Source organism: Trachurus japonicus, chromosome 12 (genome assembly GCF_045865225.1).
Source record: "Trachurus japonicus isolate A0001 chromosome 12, Traja_1.0".
Classification (NCBI taxonomy): domain Eukaryota; kingdom Metazoa; phylum Chordata; class Actinopteri; order Carangiformes; family Carangidae; genus Trachurus; species Trachurus japonicus.
In genome coordinates this window covers 13,452,142-13,474,200 of record NC_140918.1, presented here as the reverse complement: position 1 = coordinate 13,474,200, position 22,059 = coordinate 13,452,142, and the positions used below count along the sequence as shown (strand labels likewise).

General features: G+C 39.1%; 1 protein-coding gene across 1 annotated transcript in view; it reads right to left on the bottom strand.

Moving 5' to 3' along the window:
* Window positions 1-22,059, bottom strand: part of brinp1 (bone morphogenetic protein/retinoic acid inducible neural-specific 1) — a 103,813-nt gene that overhangs the window by 20,007 nt on the left and 61,747 nt on the right. The window contains exon 5 of the mRNA XM_085793308.1: window positions 9,527-9,632. Within this exon, the coding sequence (XP_085649434.1) occupies window positions 9,527-9,632 (106 nt within the window). The remainder of the gene's footprint in view (window positions 1-9,526; window positions 9,633-22,059) is intronic.

The following is a 22,059-nucleotide window of genomic DNA, read 5'->3' as shown; positions in this document are numbered from 1 at the left end:
ATTGTCAAATATAGGAAACTGTGTGTCATTTTACTAGCATCATAAACACATCATTTTCAGCTGCCTCTCAAAACATAAATAAATTTTAATGCTTACATATATTATAGGTTTAGTCAACTGCAGAGGACGTATTTACACATTTTTAATACTGGGCTTATGGTACACTAAAGTTTTATAGGCTATTACGACTTTTTTAATTGTGCCGTGGCACAACACCAAAATGATGCATGAGATTGATTTATCAATAATTCAGGTCCTGCGTTACATAAAGTGTGTGCAAAAAACAGTTTATGCTGGTGAGATCTCAAAACTGCAAGGATCATTCTAAATACAAAGCACGGAAAAGTAAAGAAACCCCCAATCAATTGATGAAAGAGAGTCTGTCGGACAGAGAAAAAAGAGCAAGTGGAAAACCATGGCACTTGCAGAAATGGCAGCCTGCAGCTGGCAAAAAAAGGGGAAGGGAAAAAAGGAGATTTATGGTCATGCTGGTCCAAATGGAAACTCACTCTTGATTGACCGCTTCCAATTGAAAGCTGACCTGCAGGTCAACATGGAAAGATTTCATCAGGTACTGGGGTTTCAGCATGTTAGAGAGAAGTGAAAAAATGTGTGCAGCCATCCATCTTGAAAATGATCCAGTGTTATCAGTTCTCTGAGCAACCAGAAAAAGGAAAAAAAAAAAGGAAAAAAAGCATGTTTTCATAAAGGCCTCCATCTGGCCAAAAGGTGGTTCAATAACTCCAGTCCACCATTATCACAATCCATGGCACACAGCCTGATTTACCCCGTTCTTAACTATGATCACATAAATTTGGATGTCTTGGTTTTATAGTGTCTCAGTCCGTGTTCGTATAAAAAAAAGAGAAACTGTGAAAAAGGCCTGACTTTTTTTTCTTGTGTGTTCGAATGACGCAGAGCTTAAAGAGAGCGTCAGAGAGAAAGATGATTAAAAAAGGCCTCTGTGTGTTTATTGTTGCTCTTCCAACATTTGCTCTCCATGTTTTTCATCAAAGACTTCTCTACCGCAAACGATTCTCTGGTAACCAAGGACGCTGTGTTTACTGATATACTTGAGCCTTCAAATCAATTTCTCAACAAGTCCGTCCTCAAAAACAGCTTAATTGATCTGTATGTTTGTTTGTCTTCCCTGTAATGTTTGCAGCTTTTTCACTTGAAAAGAGGGACAGGCATCGAGCGACAGAGCAATGAGTATCTAATTCATCACTCTCCGCACGACTTGCCTACAGGGCCAGTTTAATTTATTTTCACTTCACCACTTTGAAAACTGTTGGCTCAGGCTATTCTAACATATTCATAAATCTTCCAAGATAGGCTCATGGCTCTTCCAAGATAGGCTCTTCAGGAAACTGGAGAGAAGAGAAAAGAGGGAAAGCATGTGGCGGTGGATTGAAAGAGGCAAATTAGTTTGCTTTTGTTTTGGTGCTAATTTATGACAGCCATATTGGAGGTGATTGGGTCCTTGCAAGGTAATGGCTTGTGCAGGCCTTTCATCTTTCTTTGGCCGAGGTAATGCATGTGGCCAATTAGCTATTTTCAATACACAAATTACACACAGAAAAATATTCCAATCCTCATCCTAATACTGTAAAGTCCCTAAAAAGAACCACCAATTCAAATTGGGCAATCAATGAGAAATACTAACAGACGGCAGGAAAAAAGGATATGAAAAGAATATAAAAATAAAATTACTGTCTCCCTACACCTAGGAATGTACTGTATAACAAGAGTTTCTGTAAACAATGAAAATCCTGACAATTTAACCACCAAATGCTAATTCTCTCTTTCATTCAATTCACACTCCTCAATAAACTATTTTTACTTCCAGGTCCCAGAGGAGGCAGAATCCAGCCAAAACCAATATTGTTGGGTTCCTAAGCCTTAGCCTGGAGAGAGGACAAACAAATAAAGAACAAATTAATGTAGGAGAACAAAAGTGTATATAAATCCAAACTGTAGTAAAGTTTAACAGTGTGAATCTTTCATTCAGATTAAACTTGAGGAATAAACAAACCAGAGTTCTTTAAAAAAAGAAAAATGCCTGTGTTCCAATGATTCACAGGATCCATTAAAAAGAGTGGGGTTCACATTCGCTTTTATGGCATTTTGGCTACGGATGCAGAATTTGCCTTTGGTCCAGTTCAGCTGATCATTTGAGACACAAACCGGGGCAGTTATATCATGTTCAGAGTCATCAGCGTGTGGAAGGTTAAACTGTAATTTATGTTGGGTGACAGGGTCAGGATCAATGAGCTCCTCTTGCATGTCCACAAATAGTCTGGTAATGGCATAATGGCACATTCTGTTACCCACTAGTGCTGCAGTTGGCTGGCAGTAAAAATGGTGCATATACTGTAGAGCAGACTCAGAAGCTAAAGATGCTAAAATGCAAAAGCAAAAAAAAACCTTTACAGTCATATTAAGTTGGAGCAAAGGAAAGTTTCATGTTTAATAGATCAAAGCTTTGCTAAGTCATGCATGAAATCTAATGTGAAAAAAAAATTGTTCCAGTGCCATCTTTAATTCTGATCATTGTTGGGGGGGGGGGTAATAAAAAAAAAAGAAAAGAAAAGAAAAGAAAAAGGCAAAAGGCACAAGGTGTTGGTTAATTTGCCAAACATTTTACAAAGCAAAACTGTGGGAGAGAGGAGCAGGCTGAGTTTGGTCTTTGATAGGTAGCTCCCTTGATGTCAGATTCCACTACAGCATTCTAATCTAAATCTAAGTGAAAGCAGAGGGAATATCCAGGGAGTGTCATATCCGCATTGTGTTATCTGTGGCTCGCAGCCCCGCCAGCTCACAAAGAGCAGACCACAGGGGTGAGAAGAAAAGAATAGGGGGGGAAAGGAAGAAGAAACATTTCCTTTTAAAAATTCAGCCAAAAGTGTCTCCAGGAGAAATCTGACCAGAAAGAAAAATCACTAGTTTGCTTATATTCTTGAATGTTAATTCAGACCAGGAAGCTGTCTCAGACCATTCTCAAGCTAATCACACTAAACCCAATCACTTCAGGAAAAAAAAAAAACTGTGAAATGTCTAGTTACAGACTTGTAGTCAATTTTGTGTATACATTTTCCAACCCGCAGTTTTGCAGTAACATGTTTGCCTCAAGGTAGATAAAGTGCTGAGGTCTGGAGCGAAAAAATAAGAGTGAGAAAGAAGAAGGCCCGATTAAAAGTTTAATTAGAAGAATGAAATGGAGTGGGTTTTCTATTACTGCATCCTTGTTGTAACTTACATGGTGCTGCATACTAATATGACGTCCTTATTTAATTCATAAGCAATTAAAATAGCTGGTCTAGATCAAGGTTTTTAGAAGTTTATTCATTTCCAAAAGATGGCGGGGGCGCAGCAGAATTATACATAAAGGGTGTTTTTGTTCAATATTTAACAAGTGGTCAAAGATAACCAGAAATGACATGTTAAAAGTGATGTATGTATCATACCTAGAGTATAGACAGACCGAAAACATGCCGTATAGGCAGAGAACAGGTCAAGTGGCCATATGAGAAACACAATGTTTTGATGGGAAGCAGAGTTAAACACAGAAAAGCTAGACAGACAAAAAAATGAAGAAAATAGGTCGAAAAGTGTGAGAAAGGAATAGTTAAAGGAACACACAGTGAAAAGTTGAAAAGTTTCCAAAAGAACAATAATAGAAACGCAAAACTTGGGAGGAAAAAAAACCTAATTGTTAACTGACACTGTGATGAAAAGTTCCTTACGTGGTTCGATCTTGACTTGCCAGAAATGGCTCCAGCAAGGTGGGAGATCACACACACACACACACACACACACACACCAGTCTGACATGCCATCTGGTTCACACAAATGTGATGTGCATGAAACTGTACTGTAAGCGAATATGCAATTGCACTCTCTAAAAGTAGAATCCAGAATTTGTTCGCAATCTTTTCATTCCCTTGCTCGTGGTGATTTAGACAGCCTGTCTGAAAAACACTTTCTCATCCAATCTTTGTGCAGACAGCAGAGGAAAATACATAGAGGCTACATGGAACTGCCATAAAAACCTGAATAATGGAGGTGGGAAAGTAAAAAAAAAGAAAAAAACTTTTTTGTGTACGTTATTTTCAGTCAGATGACAATGCATGCTGCGCTTACTGGGTATCCCATCTCAGCTGGGGTTAGGGTTAGGTATGCTACATGTGTCTAGCTGCCTCACAAATATTTTAGTTAGCTGAAGACGCCTCAGGCTGAAAGCTAAAACCTTTTTGCTGCTTTATTTTTCCTACGTTGATAAATGAGAAAAAGAATGAAATCTGGAGACTTGAGGGAGAAATTCAATGAGCACAGACCTTCGTTTCTACATTTTGTCAAAACATGTTTGTTTAAATAAACCAGAGCAAAGAGGGCAGAGATGTGCTTTTATGGCAAGGATGCAATCTTTTTTTCAATTTTTTTTTATTTTTGTGAATCAACAATTTATCCTCCTGTGAATCAAAAGCACAATTCACCTGGGTGACATAGTGTCCTGTGAAAACCATGTATCTCCAGAATGTCGGCTTTGTTTTTCTAATGTTTTTTCTTTCTTTTTTTTCACTGTAAATCCTTCAACTAACACAACTGGGGTTCAAAAGATTTAGACGATTTATTAAGTTTATTCAGTTAGGAGAATTTCAACACATCACAAAGGGAGCGCTAACAGGGCAGTGAAGTTGTGCAGCGTGCGTGTGTGTGTGCGCGTGTGTGACGCACAGGTGATACAAATCAGTGAGCTGACAGGGCATTCATAGAAATAGAGTTCAATAGAGAGGTCATTCATTCAGGACAGGCCTTGAAAAACTTCAAATTAAACAGTGATTCTGTGAAAGCTCAGACACAAATACATGAATGAACAGCACAAGTGAGGGCATGTGAAAACTCCAGCAGCTCTTTCTTTATTCATGCCTGAACAAACCAAGTGCTGCCGAGGCATGTTCCTGCGTTCATTTGCTGGTTTAATGCAATCAACATCAATTAAATCTATTATGTCAATATAAAAAACAAACAGACTACATTTTATTTAATTTATTGATTTTACTGGTTTTGCATGAGCTGATTCGGACACTTATGAATAACCTCTCTAGTGACTGTGTCTGTGATTCATGCTGATTGTCCTGTGAACTCAAAGCCCCCTTAAGCATCTGTGTAAAGCAGCACAGTCACTATGGATGTGTACATGTAGGATTGTTCATCCAAAAAAAGCAACAACAAGAAAGTATGTGTATAGAAATAAAGTGCAGCTCCCCTCAACTGTTTTTGTATCTATCTGTCTGCTGTTACCTCCAAGGGAAAGTGTGCATTTCCTCTCAGTGCTTTATTGATTGAATGCACCAAAATTCAGTTTAATGAGGTGGCTGAGCACCGTGGAGTCGTGCAAAACAAGATCAGTGTGTTTATTTGTTCATGTGCACTTGGACAGAATAAACAGGTGGATATCACCTGAGAGAAAACAAATCTACAGTAGCTTTTTATATAGGTTGGTTGTTAAATCTATCTTCAGACATCAACATTGGAATGAAGGCTTAACAAAAAGATCTGTAACTATGATAAAAATGTAAATTTCTATCAAATTAAATTCTGTATGGTTGGCCTATATGTTACATCAGTGCTGCCAGTGATTTGTGATCTTATGCACTAGCCACATGTAACTCCTCCCCACAGTTTAAATACCAAAACCTTGCATTTTAGCTAATTGTCTGGTAAAAGGTCAACAGGCGTTTGAAAATGAGCCACATGGCGGGTGTTCATTAGATGTGCTGAGAGCTGCTAGTGCTTTATTAGAGCAGTCCTGGACTCAGCCAGTGTCGGCCTCCTCCTGGGATGGTTTGTGAAGTCCATTTGTGGTGCGTTGTCAAAGGAGACAGTGATGTCACTGCTGTTATTTTGGGTTTTTTCTTTTTAGGGGGCTAGGATACAGTACATCAGCCAGAGAGTAGAACTGTGCTTTGTGTGAATAAAAAGATGATCAAACCGCTTTGAGAGCCATTATGGAGGTTCACAAGTTGTTCCATACACCTCCATCCATTAACATGTAATTATTTTCATATGCAGCCTACATTTTCTAAGTGCCCTCAGATAAAGGGGGAAAAAATTGAAAATGTGGCTGAAATGGTACTTTACACCTCTTTGGAGTGTATAAGCTTTTCTAATCAAACAATGGTCATGTTCACTTATCAAATTCCATTTCAATTCCAAACACTTCATCAGTTAAATTGGAAGCACAGCAAAATAGAGGAAGCATTTGCAGCTTGGGACCTGGGGGTTCCAGGGATTTAAAGTGCAGTGTGCAGCAGCTCGCTTGTGGTGTTTCTTTTTGCAGAATATGGATGGAATACTCAGAAAATGGTGTGAGATCATAAGAATCCATCATTGTACATACTAGTGTACATAATCATTGGGTTTGGCATCATTCATGGCCAATCACGTCAGCTCTTCTCTCTCCCATCTCTCTAAAAGCAGTGTTCGCCCCACCATGAGGGTCTGACAGTCTAGTTATAGAGTGACTTATCTATCTACACTGGACCTACATAAAAGCACACATGCTGTGGAAAAAAATGTTCTATCCAACTACTTTCAAAAAATATTCCTTTGGTCAGTGCATCTTTGATATTTCCCTACAGAGATTGTGTGGTTTTACACAAGAAAGATTAAATCAGAGCCACACTTCCTGTCCATACTTGTTCTAGATACAGATGCTCCCATTAATAGACAAATCATTATAGCATGAAGAATTTTTGATTGCATTTTAAACATACAGTTCATTGTGCTTGTCTGTGTTCCCCTTTCTTGTATTTTCTGTGTGTCCCCACTTTGTCTGTGTGTGTGTTTGTGTGTGTGGATGAGCTGGGCGTGGTTCTCCTATCTGTTCCTGATCATCACCTCGTTAAATCTCGGTATATGTACCCTGGCTCTCTGCTCTCTACTCCACTCCTCCGCCAGATTGTCTGTTCACCTTTGAGGTAACCCTGCAAAACCAAGTTCCCTGTGTCGCTGCATTGTCTTTGTTTGCTGTCTTTCTGGATCCAGACTAACTCCTGTTTGCCTGTGCCTGAACTTCATCTGTTCTTGCCCTTGTGTGCATCCGCCTCGCCCAGAACTCTGCTATTGTTTACAAGCCTCCACTCCAATTACCCTTCTCCTCAGCACCTTGTTCATCCCAACTTAGCTCTAGCCCTCTTTATATTTACTATGCTAATAAATCATTCCTGTGCTCTATTCAGACTGTCTCTGCCTTCATTTCTACATTCATGTCTAAAAGGGAGACTTAATTGAACATAATGTATAGCGTATAGCTAAATGCATCATGGGCTGAGTACAGCTTACAGTAAAGTGAGTTTCACAACTTACCCTCTAATGTAGGGTTCTGTCTAAAACTTTGAATGTGATGCCATATGGACTGACTGTTTGTAAAAAGGAGGTGAGTAAGCATCAGTCTTGTCGAGGGCTCCATACTCCATTTAAAACATTGTCTGTGATACTGAGATATTCAAACTTTATCTTCTGCTGCAATTCTAACTCAGCTAGCATAGAACTAGACTTACTAACTTTAAAAGAAATTCATTTTTTGAAAATTTATATAACCTCTATAGGCGCACACAAACAACAAATACACCCTCCCATGTTGTATGACTGAACTGCATGCCATTTTAAAATTCCAAATGTTGTTAGATGCTGGCAGTACTGATAAACATATCAAAGTAAAGGCCATGTTTGTGTTTCTCTGTCATCTGCTTGTTTGCTTGACACAGAGAGAGGGGGAGAAATGGCCCATGGACATCGCCTTATGTATCTTAATGTAAGTGCATATTTTTCAAAAGCAGAGACGCCTAATGATCAAGAATAAAAAGCAATGTACTTCTCGGCAGAGTCAGAAAAATAACACTGATTCTGAGGCCGACTGGATTGAACTTAATGGCCATTTTACAGGCACAGCACAAAATTCCTTCTAATGCACACGCCTTGCTTGATTTTTGAAAAGTGCGCTGTTGGCTGAGAGAAAAGAACTAACTGTTTTGTTGTGTTCATAACAGAACGTAAAGTGTAGGGTGGCTTAAATGATTGGATCTCATTAGAAATATATTTGAGCAGCGCAGACCTCAGAAAGCCCTCCATTGACTATATCGCCACTCCATGGGCTGTGTGAAGTGCCATTACTTTGAAGAGCACTGTGACTGAAGTTACACCATCAGCTGCCTGTCTAATTTAAGGCAGAAACCATAATTGCTCACCACACTATAAGGGGAACACTAAAAGGGGGAACTCTCCACACCTCCCCTCACCCTTTGACCACACAAACAGACACACCTATATAATATGGCCTATAATGCACAACTCTAAGCTGGAAACCGATCATAAAAAAAGAAAAAAAAAAGCTTTTGATTCTTTTTGGAGCTATTATCAGGCCAAAAGAGAGGATCTTTGCCAGGCCTGTCATCTATCAATCTGGTGACAAAACAGTCTTCAAAGCACAAGGCTAATACATTTGGAGCATGACGGTAAAGCTTTTCTCAAAACCTATAGTCCTTTTTTGAGTAAGTGGCAGTGAAGGACTTAAAAGTGTTTCTTTGACAAACCACTTAGTTCTCTGGTTTTTAGAGCCCGGGTAATGATTCCTTCACTACGGAAAGGAAGAGAGGGAGGGAGGGGGGATGGGGTGGCGTGATAGGGACTGGATTGAAAATATGCCTCTGTGATTCTCAAACCAGTCTTAATAACCTGCATAAACTGGAATAAATCAAAGAACCAATCACTCTATTCAAACACTTGACCACGGTGACGCAGACTTTCATCATCTCTTTTCCCTTGGGTGACTGTCACCACGAGCCATTCCCTCTCTTAGGCTAATTATCACTTGTGTCAATGTTTTAAGAAGGAATTATTTTTGCTTAAAAGAACATAACCACTAATGGATAAACGTTGCTCTTTGAATCCACTGATGTGTGATCCATGAGTGAAATGCTAGTAGATTCATTCTGGAGGAAGAAAAAATGATTCATCTGCTGTATGTGTTGAGATTGAAGCCTGAGTGAGGAAAAAGAAGTCGGACTTTAACTTTAATATTTACCTCTTTTGTATGCTGTTTGTAATTGTCTCATTATACCTTATGCTTGCATGTGGAGTGCGAGTTTCTGCTTTAATGTCTGAGTAGTCTGCATAGTTCACGCGACAGGTTTGAATTTAGGCCCGTCTTTGATCAAAGCCTTAATAGCAACTTAAGAACACGATCACGTTAGAACATGAGCACACATCCACATCCAGAGAATGGTATCACAATCCCCAGAGGGGATAGGGAAGCAGATCCATCCCTGTCCTAGCCCCAATTAAAAAATGCATTGACATTCAATTTCTCAGAAGGCACGATCCATTTCCGTAGTCCACCTATGAGCATTTCACATATGACATAAGATCTCTGTTAATTTTACAGGCCTCAATGGAGTTTGACCCTACTGGCATGTTCTATCCAACATTGCTGGGTATATATTGGTAGGCTGGGTGTGTTTACCTTGCAGGTGAAGCTTGCTCTCAGGGCTCTGCAGAAGGATTGAGCTAACTGAGTCCAGATTGTCGTAGCTGCTGCATCCCAGTGGCCCCGTTCGTGTCTCTGTCACCTGCAAGAGAATTAGGGCTCAAATGAAAGATGCATTTGAGAAGTGGGCAAATGCACTCATGGTGTGTGTGTGGGTGATGTGTGTCGGTGTTCAAGTCTGTGGATAATGGCGAAGGAGTATGTAGCATTGGTGTCTGTCCTGCTCTGATGTGTTACGCTTAGACATAAGAGGTTCACAGGACCAACCAGCCATTCACAATGCCACATGTTCACAGCTGTTTTTATTAAATAAAGTAGTACGTTATGAGGCAAATCTCTGATTTTGATTGACTTAGACTTTCGCATGTGCTAACTGCATGAGTTCACACTTGTATTTTCAACACCCTCTGGCCCACAGACATGCTGCAGTGACAGAATGTATTGAGACAGGTTCTCGCACACAAGAAACATGCTCTAGTTTTCCACCAGCCATAATGTGATGACTAATTGATTCAAGGTTTAAAAAGAAGGCTTAATTACATTTTAAGCTACACCTTATGTAATATGTCTTTAAAGCAGCAGCTGGTGACATGTCCAACTTTAATTCTTTTTTTTGTTTTTTTCCCCTCCCTTCTTTCAGAGCTTTATGGAAGACAAAACATTAATGGCCGTTTTTCTCTAACCATGTCCTTGTTCTGCTCCAAACAAAAGCACTGAAACTACAGCGGCAGTTCCTGCTGCCCATCCCAAACCACTGTCAAAAGAAATAATGACGCTATTCAGATGTGAAGAGGCTGCTTTTAAAATATACAGCCTGCACAGCTGAGACCTTGGAGAGGTTGTACTTGAAAACAAAAGGAGAAGAATCTTTCTTCTCCTCTGCTTTGCTCATTAAGTTCTTCTAGTTGCTCCAACAAGTACTTTTTCAAGATTCCAAGAAAACAAACGAGATAGTGTTCAGAAGAGAACACTTTTTCTTCCTTGCAGGTCTTTGAGCACCAAAAACCCATACCAAGTAGCAGACCCATGAGATGGCCAGACCAGATCATTAAGAAGATAACCAAATAGGAGGATGCCTGGATGTTCCAAACTGTGTGATCAGACCTGAGCCTTGACACAATCCTCCTGTCTCTGAGCTCTGCAGAGCTCAGACCTGTGAGACCTTTCTGTACATGCCTTTTCCAAATAATGACCAATCAATTGAATATATCACTGGTATAGAAACATCTCAAATGGAGAGAAGCCCATTAAAGTGTCATAGCAAATGGTCTCAATACTTATGTCAATGTGATTTTAATGAGGTGTGTGTTTTTCTTTTAAAACCTTAACAATTAAAGTCCTCCTATGGGTCATATGAGAGGGAATGGGGACTTGTGGGCTTGTGAGTGACCTCTTTCCAAATTCACAACCAATCAATTTTTAAATTAAAAACAATATTTGTTGTAGTACTTTTGAATATAAACCCCACAGTAAATGGAAAGTAAATTATTTTATATTAATACAATGGAGGGTTTGGATACAGTTGGATGGTTTTCCAGACTGATCCACAATATTGAAACGAGGTTGAGTAATCCGTTTCACTGTGGTCGTACAGTGCATCAACTGTCCAGTTGCCCCTTTTACATTCTGTCAAAACAGCTAGCGTCTGTCAGCTGCTTGTACTTCAACTTAACTGAATGTGCTCAAGACTGAATTGATGTCTTGAGGAAGGGCTTCAGATCTGTACTCACACCGAGCCTGGCAAAACATCATATTGATTGATAAACAAAAAAATACCAATTTGTCTGTAAGCTATCCGCCACCTATGGCCTTAGTAATTTGTGCATTCTACACTAGTGTTAGTGTGTGCATTTTTCTGTGATTGATAGTACGATACCATTTTTTTCCTGTCTTTAATGTTGATACTGCAGCAGATGGTGGGCTGACAAGCAAGAAATTAGATAGATGTATATCTTACCCTTGGCATCAGGCTGGTGAGGGGGGAAAATGGAAATAAGGGGGGGAGACTCTGTAGAGACTACACAATCTAAAAATTCAATGAATTGGCTCCTGAATAAATCTTCTTCTTGTTTATTCACAGTGATTTATATCATGTTTGGACACATGACAGTGTGACAGTGCTGTAAATTCATATTTGTGTGTTCTTTAATTGCTTTCACTGTTCAGGAATGTTTGAATAGACTGCTGTCAATATAAGTGGCGTCTAGTCTCAGTGGTAAATTGGCGCCATCAGTATGTTGCTGCGTGGTGGAGTAGAATTCATAATGTGAATGAGTTAAAAAACAAAAAAGTTTAATGAGTGGGAATAAATCCCCTATGGAGTGATACTGAAACATCACTTGCTATTATCGAAAAGTTTTTGTTCCTGGACGAATGATACAATATAAATCACAAAGTATAGGATATTAAAGCTACTACGTAACAATGGTTGGTGAAATTGCTTTTTTCTTATATAAAGGTTTATGCAAAATGAAACAGAATTTGATAAAAACCTGGAACTGTTTAACAATTTATAAGAGTGTTAAAAATCATTTCATCTGCATTTTTATACTACAATTCCCAAGCTTGTTCGCGTTTTCATTATTTTCTTCGAGCCAAGCAACGGACTTTGTAATGCACCTCATGGCCTTGCATAGAGTGCATGTGCAGATTGATTACTGAGCTAGACTTCCTTATCACACTCTGCCATCTTGATGACTGCTGACAGTGTTCTTTTGCCTACCCTTTTTGTTGTGCTTATCGCAGGAATGAATTACTTCCTTCAAAAGGTTGTGTTGCATGATCCATGGTGACTGAGCAAAGTGAATATCTGTCCTCTGTCGCCTACAGACAACTCCCCAGGTGGCATAGCAGGCTAATGCACCAGCTAGCTCAGGCACATTTACATTAATAGTGCGCACACACACACACACACACACATGCAGATACACAAGTGGTGCTTGCCACAGCCAGTTTACCATACAATAATTTCTCTCTAAGAATATTTCTTTTTCCAAATTGGGCACAGACATTCTCAGCTTTATGGATTAGAGAGTGGCCCTTGTAATCTGAATGACCTTAGTTGAGCAGTATGCAGCACTTGTTAGATTGTCTCTTTTCTTTCTCTCCAGCACACACCATAAGAGTGCTGTGCACCAGATTATGAAAATGGAGGATAACGTAATAAAAATACAAGGAGCAATCAAAGAACTGAAGTGGGCCGAAGGGGATTTAGAGGATTTGGATTATTAAGCAGAACACAACAGTGGAATCCCACTGGACCGAGACTGTATCACAGCCCACAGTCAGAAACCACGGTTCTGGAACATCCTCTCTAACTGTCATCTGTCATCAAGAAAATCATCTAACCAAGTAAATAGGAGATGATGCACATGAGATCATGTTTCTTCTGTCTCTCTATTTTTCTCTCTTTTTTTTTTCCTGTTGGCAACCAAATGTACACGCTCAATTCCCTAAGCCCCAAATGTTGCAAAATCCAGTTTCTCTTGTCTCTGTAAATTTCTTTTGCATTTCGATCTGTGTTCAAGTTCATCCTGTTGACGTGCATACAGCTGCAGCTGTGGACATTAGATGTGTGTGCACTTTCTGTGTTGAGTCAATTATCCCATATTGTTTCTTTCTTTTCATATTAAAATGAATCCTGTGTCTCTATTAGTTACATGCATAATCAGTTGCTAAGTGTGCAAACCAAACACTGTGACCTTGAGCACTGTTTTTAGATTTTTAAGTATCCTGCCACACACACACTCACAAATACCCCAAAAAATGAGAGTAGGAATAGTTTGTCACTTTATTGGATTGGCCTCGTTGACCTACTCTAATTAGGCAGCTGAAGCAACCAACATACTGCATGTACCAAATACTGTATTCATCTTACAACGGATGCCAGTGCTGTCCATGTGTTTGTAGACTACTCACTTGTATGGTTGACCTTTTCTAACAAACTTGCCTTTAATAAAGCACCAATTAAAAAGATCACATTAGGGATTCTGGAGCTTGACAATTCATAGTTCCCTAAACACAACAAGACAACATGGAAGGCAAACGCCTGGCTCATGACAGAGAAAACGGGAGCTATTCTTGCACTGAGCAATGCAAATATTCTCACAGAGAGTAATTGCAAAACAGACTTAAATTATCATGGAGCACTGTGAAATATCAGGGATAATTGTAGGCTCCTTGGAACATCAATTGTAAAGTAAATGCCATATGACTTCCTCGTGCCTAATTAGACTGAGTGAGAACTGGGTCATTTCCAATCACATAAAAGGTTGTTATCAGCCTTTCCTAAACATGTATAAATTAGAGGTTATAATGTTATAAATTAAGATATTGCATGTGAGTTTTGCACATATCTGAATTCCCTTTTATCAATTGAAAAGTTGCATTCCTATTACTTGCAATAAATTACTTTGAGTATATGAAATAAAAATAGTTTCTCCCTCTATAGACTTCATTGGCATTAGCTTTACATTAGCACAGCGGGCCTGTGAGAACGGAGATAGCATATCTAATGCACATGATTTCTCTATCACCCTTGGATACAGTATGTCTCAACTGTTTCACTTGTGCAATGAAACCACTTTTCACCAAGTTCATTAAAATTATCACAGCATATGGAGCTCTCATTATTTCTATAATTCCTGTAACTTGTCATGGGAACAGTGTGTTCTCATTTCTGTTTTTCAAACCACAATGATAGAGAGTATTATTCTCAGAAACCAAACTTCACATTATATCGTGTCCCCAAGTTGTGTTTCAACTTGAAAGACCGCAGAGAATAATACAAAAAAAAAAAAGAAGAGAGAGAGACAGAGGTGGTTTGAAGCTGTGTGAGATAAGGAAAACAAGGGATGAATGCAATAAGATGGGTGAGTGGGACAGGGGAGAATACTGTAAGGTTGAACTGTCTTCATTACGTATCGCCTCTGCTGAGCCCTCCTAATCTGCCCATCACCTGCCATTCTCTTAATGACTTGCTATTTCTGGCTATGCAGAAATGAAGAGACGTGCTCCTCAGTAATTCTCAAAGCCTGGTAGTGAAAGATCTCTGAGGACATTTTTTTTTCCTTCCATGTTCATATCATATTACATATGGCTACAGTGTTACTGTAAGTCACATTAGAGAGACAACCATATTCGTGGAACTCAGATACAGTAGCAGCGCATCTCTCTTGCATGTCTAACATCGTATAAATGTTTACATAAAGATCATTTTGATTATTCTTAAGTGTCAACTGTAAAATTCTTCTTTTTTTTTAAAATGTAACACATTTGTTTTAAGTGATCCTGGGAATTATCGACTTTGGGGCATTTCTAATTATAACCGTGGCACCCTCAAGTGCACAACTCAAGCTACACTGAATATAAAATCTGTCATGCTCGCTCGTGGCGAATGCAAATGAGGTACACACGGCTCCAAACTTGGCCCCTGCAGATGACAAAAATCTGGGTCATTTTGTTTACATGTTAAATTTTCCTTTACCTCACACGAGGCTCACATGACTGGACTGTGAAATGAGAAAAAGGATAGTGTGGCTGTGGCTGCTACACTCACCACCTCCACCACCACCACCACCCACAGCACTGCAGCATCATCAGGAAATATGCATATTGAACGCTGGTGTAAATCAGCCCAGAGTCACTGTATGGATAGGTGACCTTGTGAGGGATGCAGTAAGCACACACCCGCCCCACCCCTACCCAGCAGGAATGCATTCTTGCACACTTCACGCGCGGGTGGATATACAGTAGACACGCAATAGTCAGACGCTCAGTCGCAGGCACTCACATACATAATACAAGATAGGATGTGGGCGCGTACACACGCAGCCCAATTCCTAATCGCTATTCTTCCTGCATAATCACACATTTTCACGGGAAGACACTCACTCGTAAAATTGACATTTTCTTTTCATTAAAACACTCCATTGGGTATCTTATTTTCATTCCTAAATGACCCTCCCTCCCTACTGGATTCCTAGCTTGCAGCAATCTGGTTCAGCTACACCAAGACAAACAACCACATGTCATTTATTTCTATCAGCAAGGTATGATATTGTTCACAGTAGGAAGATGCCTTTTCTTTAGAATGGCTGTATATGTCTTTTTTGTTTTGTTTTGTTTTGTTTTGTTTTAGAATCCATCTAATGAATAATATAAGTGGAGGAATATGACGACATCCCTATTACTGTATCTCTATTATCAAAAGATTTATAAGAATTACTACATGAAGATGAAGAGAACTATATTGGTACAGTATCTGGACTGTGCAGTCTATGGTTGTGTGTGTAGAAGTGGAGAGTGTGAAGAGGATAATGAATACAGATTTTGGCACAAGAATGACTGACTGACCGAAATCTGATTTATGAACCAGTAAAAATGGATAATACCTCTATGCTAAATGGCTTCTGTGATATTTTTTCTGTTCAATAAAAGAGCAGCGATACATTCATGGAGATAAATGTTACAGCTGGAACCCCACCTTATACTGTACGATCTCATTACACCGTAACCCCAGGCTACATTGTTCAGTACTGTGGGTCTACTGTGAGCTTGTTTGTTTGTCTGAGCGTATACATGTGCTGTATGCTTGCCTGCTGCCATAGCTGCATGTTGGTGTGTATTTCAAACAAAGGAATGACAAGACACAAAAGGACAGAAAAGTTATTTTACGGTTTAATCACTGTGTTATTCGCCACTTTGTTATGTGTACATTTGTTCTGCCTTTTCTTTGTTTTAACTTTTACTTTGTGGTCTTCATTACACCGCTGAGGTTTAGGTGTATTTTTTATTGCGTGAGTGGGTGGCAAAAGCATTTTTCTTTTCTTTTTAGCTGATGTGTTTCTGGATAGGTGGGTCTCTGGTAAATAACAAGACTAAGGTTCTGCTGAGGGCGCCAGCAGCACAGTGGGGATATGTCTTGGTTTTGATTAACGTTACCATGTAGCCAAGACCTCTAAAGCAGTGCAGAGGCTCAAAGAGACAGAAAGGGGTATCAAGAATGAAAAGGTTAAATAAATTCAGCCAGCCACTATGCACGTAGTCCATCAGGCCTCACATGTATTGGCAAGCAATTGGATCTAACCAGCCTAGAGCGAGTGCACACACACACATTTACACAGACCGAAAACTGTTCTTGCTCTTGAAAATATACCTCATGATGCTATGGTTATTACTGATATTAATTACCACTGAATCTTATTTAACAATAAAACAAGCGCTCCTCGGGGACTAATTTTTACATGTAACCTTTAATGGTAATGTATTCCTACCATTTCTGCCTGCGCAGCATGTGCGACCTGTGGAGTCCAATAACAATCAAACAATTGTTTGTATTTCTCACTGATGAGACGACGACTGTGTTTATAATGAGAAGTTTGCGCAGATGTCTGCTGTCATCAAAGACTGATTGCTGTATGTCCTGCTGGCTGCCCTGATGTTCACGTAATGTTCTGCTGCCTCATTAGTAGTCTGATAATGACACACTTAATCAAATAATGTTTGAAAAATTATACACTACACATTATTTGATATACTACAAGTCCAAATTGATTTATATTTTCATTTCAATCAATGTTTTAAGTATAAAAGTACATGGCACAATTAATACCTGAGAAATATTAATTAATGCAGTAAAATATCTAATTATAGGTCCAGTTAAATTACAGTTTTCTTTTAAATTACAATGCTGCATGAATCTGTGCAGTTGACTGTTTGGAAGAAGTTATTATTAGACTTGGGGCATATTATTGGTTTGAGATGTGCCATTCTATGTATTTGTGAATTTTCAACATCTTTAGATACACAACCAGGGTTAAATGTGTACAATGCTAAGTAACACTACTGTGTTTTGGTCCTGGGATAAGTGCTATGCATAGGAAACAGTTGTGTGATATCAGGCGAAGAGCCAAACGAAAGTTGGCGGCAAACCATTTGGGACATTTTGTTGAATGGAGGGGGCATTCAGCAGCTTGTCCCTGACATCTGCACAATACGCCGCCATCTCCAAATTACAGCCTCTTTTCTTTTCAAATTCAGACTGGAGCATTGTTTAACAACTTTTCTTTATTTGCTAATGGATGCTCCCTGGAATAACAAGGGCTTAATCAACCAGGTTTTCTGACCGCATTTGTTTGCTTGATATTGAAGTCTCCTCTGTTTAATCTTGTTGTAGACAAGATAAGATGATTGTTACACAGTACAACAGGTGGTAATAGGCTATGAAAAGCCATTCCTTTGCAGATGTCGATTCTAATCAAATAAATTATCTAACCATTGTTGGCTATTGTTTTTATTGAATGGGTTTTAGGTTCTCAAATAAAAGCCTCACTATTGTTCTTCTTGACATAAGAAGTGAGACACATCTAAAACCAAAATTGTTTAATCACTTATTGTATTTGTGTACTTATATATGATGGGCATTTTGGGAGCATTTGATAATCCATTTTTCAAAGTTAATGAAAAGAGTATTTAAAATGTAAGAGAACATCTGTTGATATTAAGCCCAGTTTTGTGAACATGGCGCCGGGGCTATTTATTATGATGGCTGTAAGTCTATGGTAAGGAAAAATACATACATTCAAATGTCAGTTATTTTCTTTTTTCTTTTTTTAATCCAAATATTCAACATTTTTTAATAGCACCAGTGGTGTTGCAAGAGGCCATCTGCATACATTTTCTTATTGAATTCTGACCATATAGAAATACTGAACTTCTCTCTTCTCTCTTTGATCCTGTGGGGATCAGAGAAAGGAGCCCCAAATATTGGCAGGGAACCATAAATACAATGCTTCCTTCAGTTGTGACTGAAGAAAAATAATATGATTCAGTAATTTCCTTTTTTAATTATTCAGAATAATTTAAAGCTATCCACAAATTCATTGAAAGTATTTGCGTGCCAAATGCTATAAATGAAGTGGGTGAACTGTTTGGCAGCTATAGCGAATGAGCTAATCGAGAATAAATGAGAGAAGTGTTGAATCCCTGAGGCCAAAGTTACAAGCCTGCCTCACAGAATATTTCAGTGGAACAAAGTGGACCTGACTTTTAACCTGCTTACTTGCAGACAGAAAATGTCTAAAGCATTTCTACCGTATTGACACGTGGTTTTCATCCTGATTGTAAGTTTGCACTCCAAAGCAGGTCTCACAGCCATACTGAATCAATATTGGAGGAGCAAAGCCCTTGTTCTCTGTGTTTATAGATCCACGCCTTCTGCTGGTCTTTGCTTCCTCTGCACATTCTGATCACTGTCTGTCTGCTGCCGACGTGACTGGTGAAATGCAATTTATGCTGCCTTTAATCTTTAGTCAGAAGATATGCAGAATGCAGCTCTGCCTCAGATGATTTTTGGTCACAATATATCTACCAATTATGCAAATTGTTATTATTGTTACCTCTTTCAACATTAATTTCTTTGTGTGTGTGTGTGTGTGTGTGTGTGTTTCTTATTATTTCTGTTATATTTGAGACTATTCAAATTCTCATGATGGTGCTGTCTGAAAACATAATAATTATGTGCCTCAATTACACCTTAGGTTTAACGGTGTTATACGAAAAGTGGTAACTTTTTATACTTGCTGTCTAAGTTTAAATCTTCAACACAACCAGCAACAGGCTTCAAGGAAGGTTTGTGTTTATTAAAACAGTTACTTGGATTCATTAATACAACTCTCAAGGTCCATACTATGCAAATTGTTGTTCTAAATATTGACAGTGGGTCCCTCCACATGAAGAGACCTTGAGATTTTATTTAAAAATTCACTTTTACCTTATCACTGACTTTGTTAATCAAATTACCACAGAGCAATTACACACACACAGAACCTGGAGCTTTTAGGGCCCCTGGGGCGAAGGATTGTTTTGCCCAGTTGGTAATTAAGCCTAAAAGTGTGCGTCATTACACACGGAAAACACAATATGTCCAAAAATGTGGCTTCAGTGCATTGTGAAGCACCATTACAGCAATCAACATTCATACTGTACCAGTATGATTATATGTTCTTGAACTACTCTGTCCAAAGTGCATTAGCAGCACACTGTAACAAAACACTATTTGCAGCCATTCCCCTCTGTATAGCACACTACTTACTTTATGCACCATTTGTTTCACTTGATAGACCAAACCTATTAAACTTCTATTGTATTCTGTTAGAAGGGCAAGGCACATCTATTGGGAGTTTCAGTCAACCCATTGCTAAGGCCTCAAAGGATGCAATATGTGATAGGTGAAAGGCAAGCTATCTTGCATGCCAGCATTGCTCACTCACTCACTCCCTCAATCACCAATCGGTTCACAGCCCTTCTCCAAATTCAGACAAAGCCTCACCTCTTGACATATGCTACAGGTCCATCAGTCTTGATCAGCAGATATGCAGTTCACTCAGCTTTGCAGTTACTTTGTGTGTGTGTATGTGTGTGTGTTTGAGGGAAGGCGGAAGCTGCTGTATGGATACTCCTCTCCTCGCAACACCTCCTGCCTTCCTTTACTGAGAAACTGACTCAGCAGCCTCTGTCAGGTCTGCTTAATTTTGTCATGGTTGACTTCCTGCTACCTGGAGTCTCATCTGCCAGAGCCCCTTAATCCACTTGTCACTCACGGCAACAAAAAGCTAGAAAGGTGCTCCTTGAATGAAGACAGAGAGGTGGAGCACTGGTAGGTGTATGGGAGAGTTGGATTGGAGGCTATTGTGTGAGTGCACAGGTGCTTGGCAGCAGCTGCGGCAGTGCTGGAGTTGCTGTATGGAAGATTTCATTGTTACTTCCGCTCATTAGAATCTGGTCAATTCATCAATAAAGATGAAAATGCTTCAAATTGAGGAAAAAGTCTATTAATTGTAAAAGGGAAAGCGTAATATTAATTAGTTTGTTATATAAATAGCAATTAAAAACACATTTAACAATGTTTTTGGCAAACCTTAGAGCAAGAAGGGCATGAAGACATGGAAAGAAGATTGGCAGGAATTGGCTGTCCTGAGGATGCCTAATGATGCAGAATGTTGAAATAAGTTTGAAATAGTGCAGGGATCACTGTGGTTTCTGTTTGAATGTTCAATATGGCTCAAGGATGCCTACGCTCCTGCTGATCAGCACTGCAAACACTAGTTTTGTTCAGAACACCTAGAATAAAGAAAAAGAATCTCTCTTTTTTTATGTGCACAGACTTTTGTGCCGTTATTTTACAGCAGTCTGGTTCCAATTGTGCATGATTTTTTAAAAAGATGGCCATGGTAGATAAGAGTTCTGTAGATTTGAACAGAGATATATATTTCTGTTGCATTGAGATGTAATGAAAAAACAACCCTCAAGCAGCCTACATGCAGTTGCAGACGAAGTTCTGATATAACCCACTAATTATTATTTGGAATAGGCATTTTTCTCTGTTCGGCGATATTTTATGTATAAGGTATTTACTTATTTATGCTTTGTATTTTATTTTATTTTTTACTTGTTGGATGCCTAAAATTTAATTTGATTCACTGGTTTATTTTTTCCCCATATTATGCTAATGAATCTATACCCTTACACATCTCAGTTATGATATTATGATTGTGATGCTAAGTGTGAAATTAATGCCATTAGACAGTGGTTCACATATTGTGGTCAACAGTAAGACATGGGAGGCTATTCTTGCAATTTTCCTGGCTGAAGTTTAGAGTCCTCGCTGCGAGAGCTGCTGTTGCAGGATCGAAGTCCATATGATCATGAGGCATTCCAATTTCGTCTGTGGCGCAGCCTATTTTCACATCTGCAATCTGCTTTCTGCCAAGAGTTGTGTGATTGCAGACCCATGGAAAACCAGAGAAGTCTAAATAATTATGATCACCAGGGCTTGAAATTAACACCCACTAACCCACTCAGTGTTGCTAAAATTTGACTCTGGCAGGTAGCACCATTTGATACCTGCATCTTTGTTGGCTGAGGTTTTCAGACGTGTCAGAAAAGAGAGGCATCATGCATGTTGTTGTTTCTGCCATGATGCCGTTGTTAATATATCATACATGTATTTGTTTCTTCCAATTTATTTGCAATTTTTACTTACACTGTATAATTAAAAAAATACTGTGGAATAATACTAGAAAAACACTGGTGCATTTCATAGTTGAAACTCAATGCTCAGTTGTTCAGGGTTATCCAAGTCCCTACAACTACACTGGAAGCAAGCATGTTAATCAAGTTGATGTCCTCACACAACAAAACATCCCAGAAGCGGTGCTGCACACTCAGGTTCACTCTAACTTTATTCTTGTTTTTTTTAGTAATGGTGTGCGTGAGCAAGGTCACAGCAGACAGGGGATGTTGTCCAAGGCCCCTGGGCCCAGCATTATTATTTTTTTGTTATACAGGTATACACATGGAATCATGATGCTTAACTCTGCTAAACTACTATGGGACTGTTTCAATTTTAGACGCTATGTTGGGTCTGAGTTGTTGTGGCGGAGCTTCATTTTAATACTTTGTTTTTCTTGCACAAAAGCTGCTTAATTTGAGTAAGCATCTGATAAGAT